Source organism: Eucyclogobius newberryi, unplaced genomic scaffold, assembly GCF_026437365.1.
Source record: "Eucyclogobius newberryi isolate DKJ021-1_F unplaced genomic scaffold, fEucNew1.0.hap1 SCAF_13, whole genome shotgun sequence".
In the NCBI taxonomy this organism is placed as follows: Eukaryota; Metazoa; Chordata; class Actinopteri; order Gobiiformes; family Gobiidae; genus Eucyclogobius; species Eucyclogobius newberryi.
In genome coordinates, this window is record NW_027315757.1 from 808,980 (window position 1) to 823,979 (window position 15,000).

At 46.1% G+C, this 15,000-nt stretch overlaps 1 protein-coding gene across 3 annotated transcripts in view; it reads left to right on the forward strand.

The window, feature by feature from the left end:
* The window catches only part of LOC140357811 (voltage-gated potassium channel KCNC1-like), a 175,204-nt gene that overhangs the window by 107,494 nt on the left and 52,710 nt on the right, over positions 1-15,000 (forward strand). For all 3 annotated transcript variants that reach the window (XM_072442327.1, XM_072442325.1, XM_072442326.1), the window contains exon 4: positions 6,890-7,096. In XM_072442327.1, the coding sequence (XP_072298428.1) occupies positions 6,890-7,096 (207 nt within the window). The remainder of the gene's footprint in view (positions 1-6,889; positions 7,097-15,000) is intronic.

The following is a 15,000-nucleotide window of genomic DNA, read 5'->3' on the forward strand; positions in this document are numbered from 1 at the left end:
AACATACACTTCATATGTTTAGATTATACAAGTCATATAACATACACTTCATATGTTTAGATTATACAAGTCATATAACATACACTTCATATGTTTATATTATACAAGTCATATAACATACACTTCACATGTTTAGATTATACAAGTCATATAACATACACTTCATATGTTTAGATTATACAAGTCATATAACATACACTTCATATGTTTAGATTATACAAGTCATATAACATACACTTCACATGTTTAGATTATACATGTCATATAACATACACTTCACATGTTTAGATTATACAAGTCACATAACATACACTTCACATGTTTAGATTATACATGTCATATAACATACACTTCATATGTTTAGATTATACAAGTCATATAACATACACTTCATATGTTTAGATTATACAAGTCATATAACATACACTTCATATGTTTAGATTATACAAGTCATATAACATACACTTCATATGTTTAGATTATACAAGTCATATAACATACACTTCACATGTTTAGATTATACAAGTCATATAACATACACTTCACATGTTTAGATTATACAAGTCATATAACATACACTTCACATGTTTAGATTATACAAGTCATATAACATACACTTCACATGTTTAGATTATACAAGTCATATAACATACACTTCACATGTTTAGATTAATACAAGTCATATAACATACACTTCACATGTTTAGATTAATACAAGTCATATAACATACACTTCATATGTTTAGATTATACAAGTCATATAACATACACTTCACATGTTTAGATTATACAAGTCATATAACATACACTTCATATGTTTAGATTATACAAGTCATATAACATACACTTCACATGTTTAGATTATACAAGTCATATAACATACACTTCATATGTTTAGATTATACAAGTCATATAACATACACTTCACATGTTTAGATTATACAAGTCATATAACATACACTTCACATGTTTAGATTATACATGTCATATAACATACACTTCACATGTTTAGATTATACAAGTCATATAACATACACTTCACATGTTTAGATTATACATGTCATATAACATACACTTCACATGTTTAGATTATACAAGTCATATAACATACGCTTCATATGTTTAGATTATACAAGTCATATAACATACACTTCACATGTTTAGATTATACAAGTCATATAACATACACTTCATATGTGACACATCAGTTTCTCTTTTGTAGAACAATTATTTAGTTTTTTTGGTCATAACAAACTAACAGACATTTTATAAATTCAAAGTACTGATGTACTGTAGTGACCTGTAGTGACCTGTAGTGACCTGTAGTGACCTGCAGTGACCTGTAGTGACCTGTATTGACCTGCAGTGACCTGTAGTGACCTGTATTGACCTGCAGTGACCTGTAGTGACCTGTAGTGACCTGTAGTGACCTGTAGTGACCTGTATTGACCTGCAGTGACCTGTAGTGACCTGTATTGACCTGCAGTGACCTGTAGTGACCTGTAGTGACCTGCAGTGACCTGTAGTGACCTGTAGTGACCTGTAGTGACCTGCAGTGACCTGCAGTGACCTGTAGTGACCTGTAGTGACCTGTAGTGACCTGCAGTGACCTGCAGTGACCTGTAGTGACCTGTAGTGACCTGCAGTGACCTGTAGTGACCTGTAGTGACCTGTAGTGACCTGTAGTGACCTGCAGTGACCTGCAGTGACCTGTAGTGACCTGTAGTGACCTGTAGTGACCTGCAGTGACCTGCAGTGACCTGTAGTGACCTGTAGTGACCTGCAGTGACCTGCAGTGACCTGTAGTGACCTGTAGTGACCTGTAGTGACCTGCAGTTACCTGTAGTGACCTGCAGTGACCTGTAGTGACCTGCAGTGACCTGCAGTGACCTGCAGTGACCTGTAGTGACCTGCAGTGACCTGTAGTGACCTGTAGTGACCTGTAGTGACCTGCAGTGACCTGCAGTGACCTGTAGTGACCTGTAGTGACCTGCAGTGACCTGTAGTGACCTGTAGTGACCTGTAGTGACCTGTAGTGACCTGTAGTGACCTGTAGTGACCTGCAGTGACCTGCAGTGACCTGTAGTGACCTGCAGTCACCTGTAGTGACCTGTAGTGACCTGTAGTGACCTGTAGTGACCTGCAGTGACCTGTAGTGACCTGTAGTGACCTGTAGTGACCTGTAGTGACCTGTAGTGACCTGCAGTGACCTGTAGTGACCTGCAGTGACCTGCAGTGACCTGTAGTGACCTGCAGTGACCTGTAGTGACCTGCAGTGACCTGTAGTGACCTGTAGTGACCTGTAGTGACCTGTAGTGACCTGTAGTGACCTGTAGTGACCTGTAGAGCTCTGGTCAGCACAGACAGACTAAACTCACTGGTCAGCTCTGAAGATGAGAAAGATACTCATTAGAACATTGATATATTCTGCACATTTAACAGAGAAAAGCTGGAATATGTTATTGACACATTTACATTTCGCTGTAACACAAAAGTTCCTCTTTTCACATTAATTTTTAAAGCTAGAACCAAAAGTCGTTACTTTTGCATAAGTTTAAACCTTAGAAGTTAGAGCATAACTCACATGTTTTCTAAATCTCTACATATTCCATGGAAGTAAATCCATGACATTCCTATAGAAAACAAGCGTGTGCTTTGCTGTTTAACCTGTTCCCATCCACCTGTGGCCGGAGAGCATTTTCCATATCTCAAATATTCTCTTACATCATCACTTTTATTTCCTTGGTCAATACCAGCAAGTTATACATCATTTTAAAGCTTATTTTCTCAACAAAACGAATATGTCATTGATTTAGATTGAATAATTTGCCCCAAGAAGCAATTGCCAATAGTTTGTGAGAAAGTCTCAACTTTTACAAACGCATGTCCTGTTTGTGTTTATGACGGACGAAACGTCTTTAATTCTGTTCATCCTTGTACTCAGTCTGTCCGTAAGGAATCATTGAACAACAATATACACTTGTATTTTTACTGAAGTTTTCCGATTTCCAGATATTGTCAAGTAAACAGAGTTTTCTTCTTTGACGATATCAGGATTAAGGCTCGTCCGGCGCATTTCTCCGTCCATAACAAATGACCTGTTTGACTTATAAGATGGTGTTTGGCATCGATCTTTTCTTCAGACTGTTACCTACAGAATGAGACCATCCACCAATTTGTCTGTCCACGGGTTTGTTTGCTACAGCCGCCAAAAAAAGTGCCGCTTTCGACGCACATTGTTCCATTGTTTTTAGCCACATAGCGCTAGCATGTGGTCATGTATCAGACTTTGATTGACATATTATTCTAGCCAATAAGAATAGCTTTAGAATGCGGGGCAGGACTTAGGGTTTATTCACACAGAATCCTCTGTATTCACGTGCGTAACGGCTGTAAAGAGACAGATTTTTGGGCAGGAGGCGACTAGATTTTACGCATAACGTTTTCTGATTTTATTAGCCTTTTGGACGCGCATTTTGTTAGATATATGTATTATTATACCAATACAAAAATAAAATAAAAATATTATAATTTTTTTTTTTTTCACCTTCATATGGGAAATTCATGGGTAAACTCATATTTACACATTTTCACATACATTGTTTTTAGCAGTTATAATTGGTATTAGTGGCCTACAAAACATCAAAATATATGTTTTATGATCATAGAGGAGCTAAAATTGTAATAAAACAGTTTGGCACAGTTGGCAGATTTGTGTCATCATGTGTCTCTTGTAAATATATGTCTATTCTTTCTTTTTCATTTTGGTGCGTTAGATCAGGTTTAGTATGCCATTCACATTAAAGGATGCTACCTGTAATGTTGCCATTGGGTTGATCGGATTGATTTTACTGACCTAACCCAAAGCCTGATCAAGTAAATGATCGAAAAGGGGCGGGATAACCAATCCTACGACGATAAGATAAGCTAAGCCTTTATTTTTACAAGCAATGGGAACATTTCGGTGTTGCAACTTAAGTAGGTACAGAAGTAAAAGAACAGATAACTTACGGAAAGCTTTAAAGAAAAAAAAAAACACTCTTAATAGAAACGCTCTTATAAACAACACTTTTATACACAAATCCTGATTATAATCTTAATAAGGAATAGAAAGAAAAAATATAACAATATAGATACAAATAATAATAATAGTGGCAAAAGTAAACACTCTTATATACAGCAGTTATATGCACATGAATATGACATTTCACATGTATTTCACATGATTATGTCAGTATTGCACGTGTTCAGGGCTAACAGTGTTTGTTGTAGAGTCTGACAGCAGCAGAAACGTCTCCTTCACACAGCGAGGGTGGATCAGTCACTGAAGCTGCTCTCCAGAGTGGACAGAGTGTCCTGCAGGGGACAGAGTGTCCTGCAGGGGACAGAGTGTCCTGCAGGGGGCGACACTCATGGTCCAGCATGTGAGTTTGGCCAGGACCCTTCTGTCCTCCACCTCCTGCACCGAGTCCAGAGGACAGTCCAGGACGGAGCTTTGTCCAGCCTCTTCCTCTCCCTCTGTGATGACCACACCTACAGGAGCTGATGCACCACAGAGTCAGAGAAGGTCTTCAGGAGTGGCCCTGTCAGGAGTGGCCCTGTCACTCCAAAAGACCTGAGTCTCCTCAGGAGGTAGAGCCGACTCTGGCTCTTCCTGTACAGTGCGTCTGTGTTATGAGTCCAGTCCAGTTTGTGGTTCAGATGAACACCAGGTACTTGTATGAGTCACTCTCTCAATGTCCCGTCCCTGGATGTTCACTGGTGAGGGGGCAGTGGGGTGGCGTCTGCGGAAATCCACCACCATCTCCTTGGTCTTCCCCGCGTTGATGAGGAGGTGGTTCCGCTGACACAGTCCACAAAGTCCTGCTCCAGTCCTCTGTACTCCGCATCATCGTCGTCCGAGAAGAGTTCGATGATGGCAGAGTTGTCAGAGAACTTCTGCAGGACACAGCTGTCCATGTCTGAGGTCTGCAGTGTAGAGGGTGAAAGGGTGCATGGACGGTGCCCTGGGGCGCCCCCACACTGCAGGTCCGAGTGTCAGACACACAGTCCCGTGCTCTCACAAACTGGGGTCGGTCTGTGAGGTAGTCCAGGATCCACTCTGCCAGGTCATACTCCACACCAGCCGTCTCCAGCTTGTCCCTCAGGAGCTGATGGTGTTGAAGGCGCTGGAGAGATGAAAGAACAGGATCCTCACAGAGCTGCCAGGCTTTTACAGGTGAGAGAGAGAGCGGTGCAGCAGGGAGATGACGGCGTCCTCCGCTCCGATGCCAGGCCGATATGCAAACTGCAGCGGGTCCATGGCTGAGCTCACGGTGGAGCGGAGGTGGTCCAGGACCAGCTCCAGTGTCTTCATCAGGTGGGACGTGAGAGCCACTGGCCTGAAGCTGTTGAGGTCTTTGGGGCGCGGTGTCTTAGGCACAGGTACCAGACAGGAGGTCTTCCAGACCTGTGGTACCACCCTCAGCTTCAGGCTCATGTTGAAGACATGCTCCATAACTCCACACAGTTCATCTGCGCAGGACTTAAGGAGCCTGGGGCTGATGCCATCAGGTCCTGCTGCCTTCCTCACTTTAATCCTCTTCAGCTCACTCCTCACCTGTGCTGCTGTGACAGTCAGTGGTTGGCAGGGGGACCGTGTGCTGGGGGGATGGGTGAGTCCAGGCGAAGTGAGGAGCTGATGGGCCGGGGCGGAGGTGTGAAGGGGAACGGATGCAGGCCATTGTCCAGCTGTGGAAGAGGGAGCGTGCAGCTGTGCAGGGGGAGGGGTGGGTGCTTGATCAAATCTCAGGAAGTGAGTAATAAAGCCTTTGTTTTATTTTTGAAAGTCACCAGAAGAGTTGCGGCACAAGAGAATGCATGTCTCAGATTTCTCTTCCTGAGCTCCTCGCAGATGTTGTGGAAATTTTGTCGCTGTTGACAACTCTCGTATGCAATATCTGGGAGAAAGAAGACTCGCTTGCCTTTATACTGGAGGTCTCCTTTAACTCTGGAGGTCTCCTTTAACCCTGGAGGTCTCCTTTAACCCTGGAGGTCTCCTTTAACCCTGGAGGTCTCCTTTAACCCTGGAGGTCTCTTTTAACCCTTGCAGCCTTCATGACAAGTTCCTCCACACGATTGTTTAGAAACCTAATTCTCAGGCCTCGTGGTTTATCAGCTGCTGGTCTTGTTGCCCAGACGATGAGCTCGTTCTATTGTGATGGGAGGAACTTCAAATCCAGATTCTGACGTGATCTCAGGTATAATCGTCTCAAGAAAACTGTCAGTGTCATCTCTTCCTCAGGTGCCCTCACAAGTCTGATGTTGGGTCTGTGTGATCTGGACTCCAAATCCAGGATCTTATTTGTTTTCATATTGTTGTTCTCCGACTGCATCAGCTTGGCCCTCCATCTCGACCCTTATTGTCTGCAGAACACTGCTGCTCATCTTCATCCAAATGTCCTCCGCTTACTCTCCCTGCTTTCAGAGCCGTGGCTACGGCAGGAGCTACGGCAGGAGCTACGGCAGGAGCTACGGCAGGAGCTACGGCAGGAGCTACGGCAGCTATTATGTTCGCTCTAAGAGTCGCCATATCTCGCTGCATTTTGCGCTTTATTTCATAAATCATGAGCGCTGGTGAACTGGTGATACATCATATTCTCTCCCCCTTCTGATGTAAAGATGTCGTGAAAATCTTGATCGAGGCCGGCGGGACCCCGTTCCTCTGATGAGGAAGGACTGCGGGCCGTCAGCTTTGATTGTTCCTTGTTTACTCATCTCTTGTTCTTCCTCTTTGTGATTAGTTGGGTCAAACGATGTACAAATAAATGTGTTCTAAAAAACACCGGGGGCCCGTGTAAAAAAAAACACTTCCGCTCATTTCTCACAACTTTTCTTGTTTGTCCCACAGATTCCAAACAGAACGGAGATGCGGCTAACGCTGCTCTAGCTAACGAGGACTGTCCCACCATCGACCAGGTGTTAGGGGACGAGCGCAGTCCTGCCACCGGGGGCCTGGGCTCCAACACTAGCCGCGAGCGCTATCCACACGACCGCGCATGCTTCCTGCTCAGTGCTGGCGAGTTCCAGCGCACCACGGATGGCAATGTCCGCAAAGGTAGGTCCCACCAGGCAGCACCGGAAGGGGGGCTCTGGAGTGACAGCAGCGTGGGCTCTCTGCATGCCTGGACCTGAGGGAGGACAGTTATCAGGCACATGACATGTACAGTAGCATGTGTTGCTCAGCTCTGGGATGGTCTTATACTGATGCTCTTAGTGAATGTTGTGGAAAACGCTTGCTATACTGTGATTAGATCATTTGTTTATTGGGCAAAAGTCTCCTAAATGCTAAATCTATGAGTATATTTACTTATCCAGACAAAAATAAGCTGAATATCAGATAATAATAATTAGATGAAGGATCTTCTAACCGTAGTACTGACACTGAACAGGCATTCATCTCGTCAGCAACAAAAAAAGTGATTGCAGAACGGTGAGCAGAAGCCTTGTGCCAAAACACTACAACGCAGATCTAGGGCTACCCACAATGCCCTTCACTTGAAGGGGCCAGCCACGCTGGGAGCAATCAAAAGCAATCAGATCATGCTCATCATAGGAAACTGTTTACGTGACATTTTATCAATCTGATTACTCCAGAAATGAGATAATGATCCGATGTTTGATCTGGTTGTATATTCACATGATCCCCTTGATATTTGACAACATTTCATTCATGTCAAACCAAATTATTATGAGGATAAGGCAACAGTTTAGAGTAAATTCAGTCTTTCTGGTGGTGAATTTATTTGAAATGTGGAGAACGTGGTAAGTATTACCAGTTTTGAGTTGGCCTTGCCCCCCAGACCGGTTTACCCTGGAGCACTTGGGCAATGTTCTTTTATTGGTGGAATGCATTTGGGTCCAGAGACAGAGCTGACGTCACCCAAACATAAGTAATTCTACTTGAGTGATTTGGCTAAAGTTAGAGTAAACGGCTTCTATGCCGTGGTTTGGCATATGTTGTAGGCCAAGCAATAACATGAGCAGGAGTCAAGTAGGTGACCGATCCCTCACCTTAAAGTGACATTGTGCACCTTTTGTGTTAGCTTGGAGTGAAAGTTAGCATCTTAGCAATATTAACAACAATGGATTTTCCAAAAGCATGTATTCAGAAGACAGAGAAAATGCTGAAAACTATTAAATGTAATATTTTTAATGTTTTCAAACTTTCTCTCGACAAAGGCAGCCAGGTTGTATTCTGATAGTTTAGGTAGTTTCCTTGTAGACATTATACTAATGCAAAAAGTTTATTCAACAACTTTGATAGTGCCTTAGAAACATTCATTTATGAAAGGATTCTTATATTATTATTATACCTACGTAATGGGCTGAAAATCTTATTTGGCATCAGTATAAGACCAGCGGGGCGCTGATTGCACATGCATTTAGCACAAGTAACACACATAAAGATCATAGACATGTTGTTTCTCATCCCTCAAATATCACTGAAGCTTCTGATATTTGTGAATTCTGATTCCTCATGGCCTCCACTACCAACCTCACATCTGATTCACACAAGTAAGTTCCAACTGGAGTTTGGCTTCTGTGTCGAGAGAGAAAAAACGAGTTAGCAAAGGGAATCAGGCAAATATTATTATAACATGAATTATATTACACAAGATATAGTGTCAGTATTGCAATATTGGCTAACGCAATGAGCAGAAGTGTTATCACAGCATTGATGTCAACCCGACCTATTTTGTGTCAATCAGAGATCAGTACGCTCAATCTGAGCATGTTCTAAACTCTGTTGTCCCCGTCTGTCACCCTCTGTACATCCACTTGTCCCCGTCTGTCCCCCTCTGTACATCCACTTGTCCCCGTCTGTCACCCTCTGTACATCCACTTCACACTTGTCCCCGTCTGTCACCCTCTGTACATCCACTTGTCCCCGTCTGTCACCCTCTGTACATCCACTTGTCCCCGTCTGTCACCCTCTGTACATCCACTTGTCCCCGTCTGTCCCCCTCTGTACATCCACTTCACACTTGTCCCCGTCTGTCCCCCTCTGTACATCCACTTCACACTTGTCCCCGTCTGTCACCCTCTGTACATCCACTTGTCCCCGTCCCTCTTCTGTACTCTCTCTCACTTTTCCTCGCAATCCATATTCGATATGTCTCAGGTCCCTTTTTCTCCTCCCTTGGACCTCCTTTGTACTGTCCCTGCTTTTTACTCGTCGGTCCCTCTCCGTCTCCCCTTGGTCCCTTAATAGCCACGTTTCGACCGGTTCAGATAACCCAGGTTGGTTTGCTCTGGAGCACTTTGGAAGGCTTCTTTGATGGCCAGAGGCCATGATGCTACGAGAACAACTGACTTTACAATAACATAAACAATGTCTCTCAATAAAAACAATTTAAACTGTAACTAAATTATACTTCATGAATCATGATCTCCAATCTCAGCAATAAACAAAAAGTCATTTTCTAATTCCACGTTTGTGTGGCTGTGAGACATGTCTAAAGCTAGATTAAACAGGAAATGTTCAGTTTCTCCTCAGCTTATGCTGCATTTATTTCTCTTCTACACTGTTTTAACTTCTCTTTATGTAATGCATTTGCTTTCAATAATGTTAGATGCCTTATGCACTGGAAATATCATATTTTGGGTCTTGTAGCATCTCAAAAGGGAAATATCTATACATTTATATCTAGACGCGTCTGGAGAGTTGGTTTATCTGTGGCAGGCGATTATGCTGATGGTGAACTGAGTCTCTCCTGGCACGCTAAAGACTGCACCAGGTCCAAAATCATGTTGACAAATCAACAAAAACGTTGAAGGTCAATAAATAGGTCAAAAGTAAGAATAGCTAACAAATGTTGTTTCCTTTGGGAGCCAAATCTAACTTTGAGATGCTCTTAAAACGGCCCACACTGATGAAGTTAAACGGCGCTTGGCCACGGCCTTGATGTAACACACGCATCTGAGTCCAGCTCTGGAAGTTTATGTTCTTCAATCTTGAATTTGCCACTTAGTTTTCATCTGAGTCTGTGTTCTCTGTTATCCAATCATCTTGTTCAAAAGCGTTCCAGGAACTGAAAGCAAGCCAGACCACTTTAAGCTAGCAGTAAGCTAGCAGTGAGCTAGCCCTGTCTCAGCCCACATCCCTTAAATGAGTCGGTCCTGTTCACTTTTTCACCTGTTTATTTTAGACTGGACCAATCTGCTCCAAAGTTAACCAATGGAAACATGGCTTATGTTCTGTTTTGTCCCTCCTCTGTATCCCTCTGTGGTCCGTCCCTCTCCCTCCTCTGTGGTCCGTCCCTCCTCTGTGGTCCGTCCCTCTCCCTCCTCTGTGGTCCGTCCCTCCTCTGTGGTCCGTCCCTCTCCCTCCTCTGTGGTCCGTCCCTCTCCCTCCTCTGTGGTCCGTCCCTCTCCCTCCTCTGTGGTCCGTCCCTCTCCCTCCTCTGTGGTCCGTCCCTCTCCCTCCTCTGTGGTCCGTCCCTCCTCTGTGGTCCGTCCCTCTCCCTCCTCTGTGGTCCGTCCCTCCTCTGTGGTCCGTCCCTCTCCCTCGTCTGTGGTCCGTCCCTCCTCTGTGGTCCGTCCCTCTCCCTCCTCTGTGGTCCGTCCCTCTCCCTCCTCTGTGGTCCGTCCCTCTCCCTCCTCTGTGGTCCGTCCCTCTCCCTCCTCTGTGGTCCGTCCCTCTCCCTCCTCTGTGGTCCGTCCCTCTCCCTCCTCTGTGGTCCGTCCCTCTCCCTCCTCTGTGGTCCGTCCCTCCTCTGTGGTCCGTCCCTCTCCCTCCTCTGTGGTCCGTCCCTCTCCCTCCTCTGTGGTCCGTCCCTCTCCCTCCTCTGTGGTCCGTCCCTCTCCCTCCTCTGTGGTCCGTCCCTCTCCCTCCTCTGTGGTCCGTCCCTCTCCCTCCTCTGTGGTCCGTCCCTCTCCCTCCTCTGTGGTCCGTCCCTCCTCTGTGGTCCGTCCCTCTCCCTCCTCTGTGGTCCGTCCCTCTCCCTCCTCTGTGGTCCGTCCCTCTCCCTCCTCTGTGGTCCGTCCCTCTCCCTCCTCTGTGGTCCGTCCCTCTCCCTCCTCTGTGGTCCGTCCCTCCTCTGTGGTCCGTCCCTCTCCCTCCTCTGTGGTCCGTCCCTCCTCTGTGGTCCGTCCCTCTCCCTCCTCTGTGGTCCGTCCCTCTCCCTCCTCTGTGGTCCGTCCCTCTCCGTCCCTCTCCCTCCTCTGTGGTCCGTCCCTCTCCCTCCTCTGTGGTCCGTCCCTCTCCCTCCTCTGTGGTCCGTCCCTCTCCCTCCTCTGTGGTCCGTCCCTCCTCTGTGGTCCGTCCCTCTCCCTCCTCTGTGGTCCGTCCCTCCTCTGTGGTCCGTCCCTCTCCCTCCTCTGTGGTCCGTCCCTCTCCCTCCTCTGTGGTCCGTCCCTCTCCCTCCTCTGTGGTCCGTCCCTCTCCCTCCTCTGTGGTCCGTCCCTCTCCCTCCTCTGTGGTCCGTCCCTCTCCCTCCTCTGTGGTCCGTCCCTCTCCCTCCTCTGTGGTCCGTCCCTCCTCTGTGGTCCGTCCCTCTCCCTCCTCTGTGGTCCGTCCCTCCTCTGTGGTCCGTCCCTCTCCCTCGTCTGTGGTCCGTCCCTCCTCTGTGGTCCGTCCCTCTCCCTCCTCTGTGGTCCGTCCCTCTCCCTCCTCTGTGGTCCGTCCCTCTCCCTCCTCTGTGGTCCGTCCCTCTCCCTCCTCTGTGGTCCGTCCCTCTCCCTCCTCTGTGGTCCGTCCCTCTCCCTCCTCTGTGGTCCGTCCCTCCTCTGTGGTCCGTCCCTCTCCCTCCTCTGTGGTCCGTCCCTCTCCCTCCTCTGTGGTCCGTCCCTCTCCCTCCTCTGTGGTCCGTCCCTCTCCCTCCTCTGTGGTCCGTCCCTCTCCCTCCTCTGTGGTCCGTCCCTCTCCCTCCTCTGTGGTCCGTCCCTCTCCCTCCTCTGTGGTCCGTCCCTCTCCCTCCTCTGTGGTCCGTCCCTCTCCCTCCTCTGTGGTCCGTCCCTCCTCTGTGGTCCGTCCCTCTCCCTCCTCTGTGGTCCGTCCCTCTCCCTCCTCTGTGGTCCGTCCCTCTCCCTCCTCTGTGGTCCGTCCCTCTCCCTCCTCTGTGGTCCGTCCCTCTCCCTCCTCTGTGGTCCGTCCCTCTCCCTCCTCTGTGGTCCGTCCCTCTCCCTCCTCTGTGGTCCCTCCTCTAACCCACATACTGTGCAGACATAATGAAGAGTTCACCTGCTTTCTGCTCATTCATGTGTTCGTTAAAACTCATTCATGCTCCATGACATTTTACAGCACTATGACCCAATGACCTGAGCATCATTTTCAGGAATTAAAAACACCTGTTATTAAGTAAATGTAAGGTACTGTGTTTTCCGGACTATAAGTCGCCAGTCAAAAAATGCATAATAGAGAATAAAGTGTCACTGGAGAAATGTGAAAATAACAAATAATGTCATGTAAAAGTCACTCCGGAGTATATATATAAGTATATAAGTATAAATATAAGTATAAGTCGCACCCCGGCCAAAACTATGAAAAAATGTGTAACTTTTAGTCCGGAAAATACGGTAGATAATTTTATGAGGGAAAACAATCAAATGTTCTTGAAACAAGCAGTGGACACTTCACTTTGAAAGTTATATTCTGTGCCTTTAATAAATAAGAACCTAAACCACGCTTTCAATCAGTATTTCTTTAACTATTCTAAGTCCTAGTCTTTGTCCTGAGCCAAGTCATCAGCTTTCAATTAGACTTAATAATAATATATATAATGATATATACAGTATACTAGTTGTTTTGATGACTTGATATCAGTGTAATCCCTCATTACCATTGTAGATCCATTGTAAAGATGTGTTCTAGTCATCTGAACACTGTTTTTGTCCTCAATCTGTGGATCTAGTCTGAGAACTGGGATATTCTGCTCTGAGTAAGCCCTGCCCAACTTCATGACAATAGCCTGTCCTGTTTATCTATTTGTAGTACTGTTTTGCCTTAAACTAATCTTCTTTGTTACCCTAACAGCCCTGTAATGGGCTGTACTACAGACATCCAGGATTATAGCGGCTTAGTATGGCCGTGTCTGTCTGGCTGCGGTTGAACCCATTGAAATCATTGTAAATAATAAAACAGTAGAGCTGTTTTTATGTGGAAGCAGACGACACTTATCACGCCGAGGAAAAACAAGGGGAAAATGTCCCAGAGAATCAGGTTAGCAAGGTTACACTTAAGCTAGCTAGCTCTGTACTGGCGCTAGCATCTGCGCACTATGCACCAGCCGCAGCAGGCCCCGATAAAAATGAATAAATACATAAATACCATGTCATGTGATCACTAGATCCACAGATTGAGAATCCACAGAGTCGAAACATCAGGTGTTTCTAGAACAGTGTCCAGATGATACAACTGAATCCATTTACCAATAAACATCATTTTCTCTATAACCAATTAGATTATTTTAAATATTTTGCTAACTCTAGATTTGACCTCTACAAATATGTTCTGAAATATATCTTATTCTTTATTGTTAAGCAGTTCATTTTTCAAACCCCTGTTTTTATTTGTGTTTAAAATGGGAACTTTGAATATAATCCTACTATTAAAACACACAAAATAAAAATGCTATATTTCTCCTCAATTTAGAAAAAAAAAAAAAGTTTATATCAAACATGCATTTTTTGAATGATTTAGTTTAATGTATGAGTTTAACTGTGTTTAACTGTTCTGTGTCATGACAAAGATTCAAATGTCAGTCAAATTAAGCCACAATTTTCCTGGGTCATAGTGCTGTTCATGGCATGTGCAGGGTAAGTCACATGAACCACACACACACACACACCACACACACCACACACACCACACACACACCACACACACCACACACACCACACACACCACACACACCACACACACCACACACACCACACACACCACACACACACACACACCACACACACCACACACACCACACACACCACACACACCACACACACACACACACCACACACACCACACACACCACACACACCACACACACCACACACACCACACACACCACACACACCACACACACCACACACACCACACACACCACACACACCACACACACCACACACACCACACACACCACACACACCACACACACCACACACACCACACACACCACACACTGCACACACACACACACACCACACACACCACACACACCACACACACCACACACACCACACACACCACACACACCACACACTGCACACACACACACACACCACACACACCACACACACCACACACACCACACACACCACACACACCACACACACCACACACACCACACACACCACACACACCACACACTGCACACACACCACACACACCACACACACCACACACACCACACACACCACACACACCACACACACCACACACACCACACACACCACACACACCACACACACACACACACCACACACACCACACACACACACACACACACACCACACACACCACACACACCACACACACCACACACACCACACACACCACACACACCACACACACCACACACACCACACACACACCACACACACCACACACACCACACACACCACACACACCACACACACCACACACACCACACACACCACACACACCACACACACCACACACACCACACACTGCACACACACACACACACCACACACACCACACACACCACACACACCACACACACCACACACACCACACACACCACACACACCACACACACCACACACACCACACACACCACACACTGCACACACACACCACACACACCACACACACACACACACCACACACACCACACACACACACACACACACACCACACACACCACACACACCACACACACCACACACACCACACACACCACACACACACACACACCACACACACCACACACACACACACACACACACCACACACACCACACACACCACACACACCACACACACCACACACACCACACA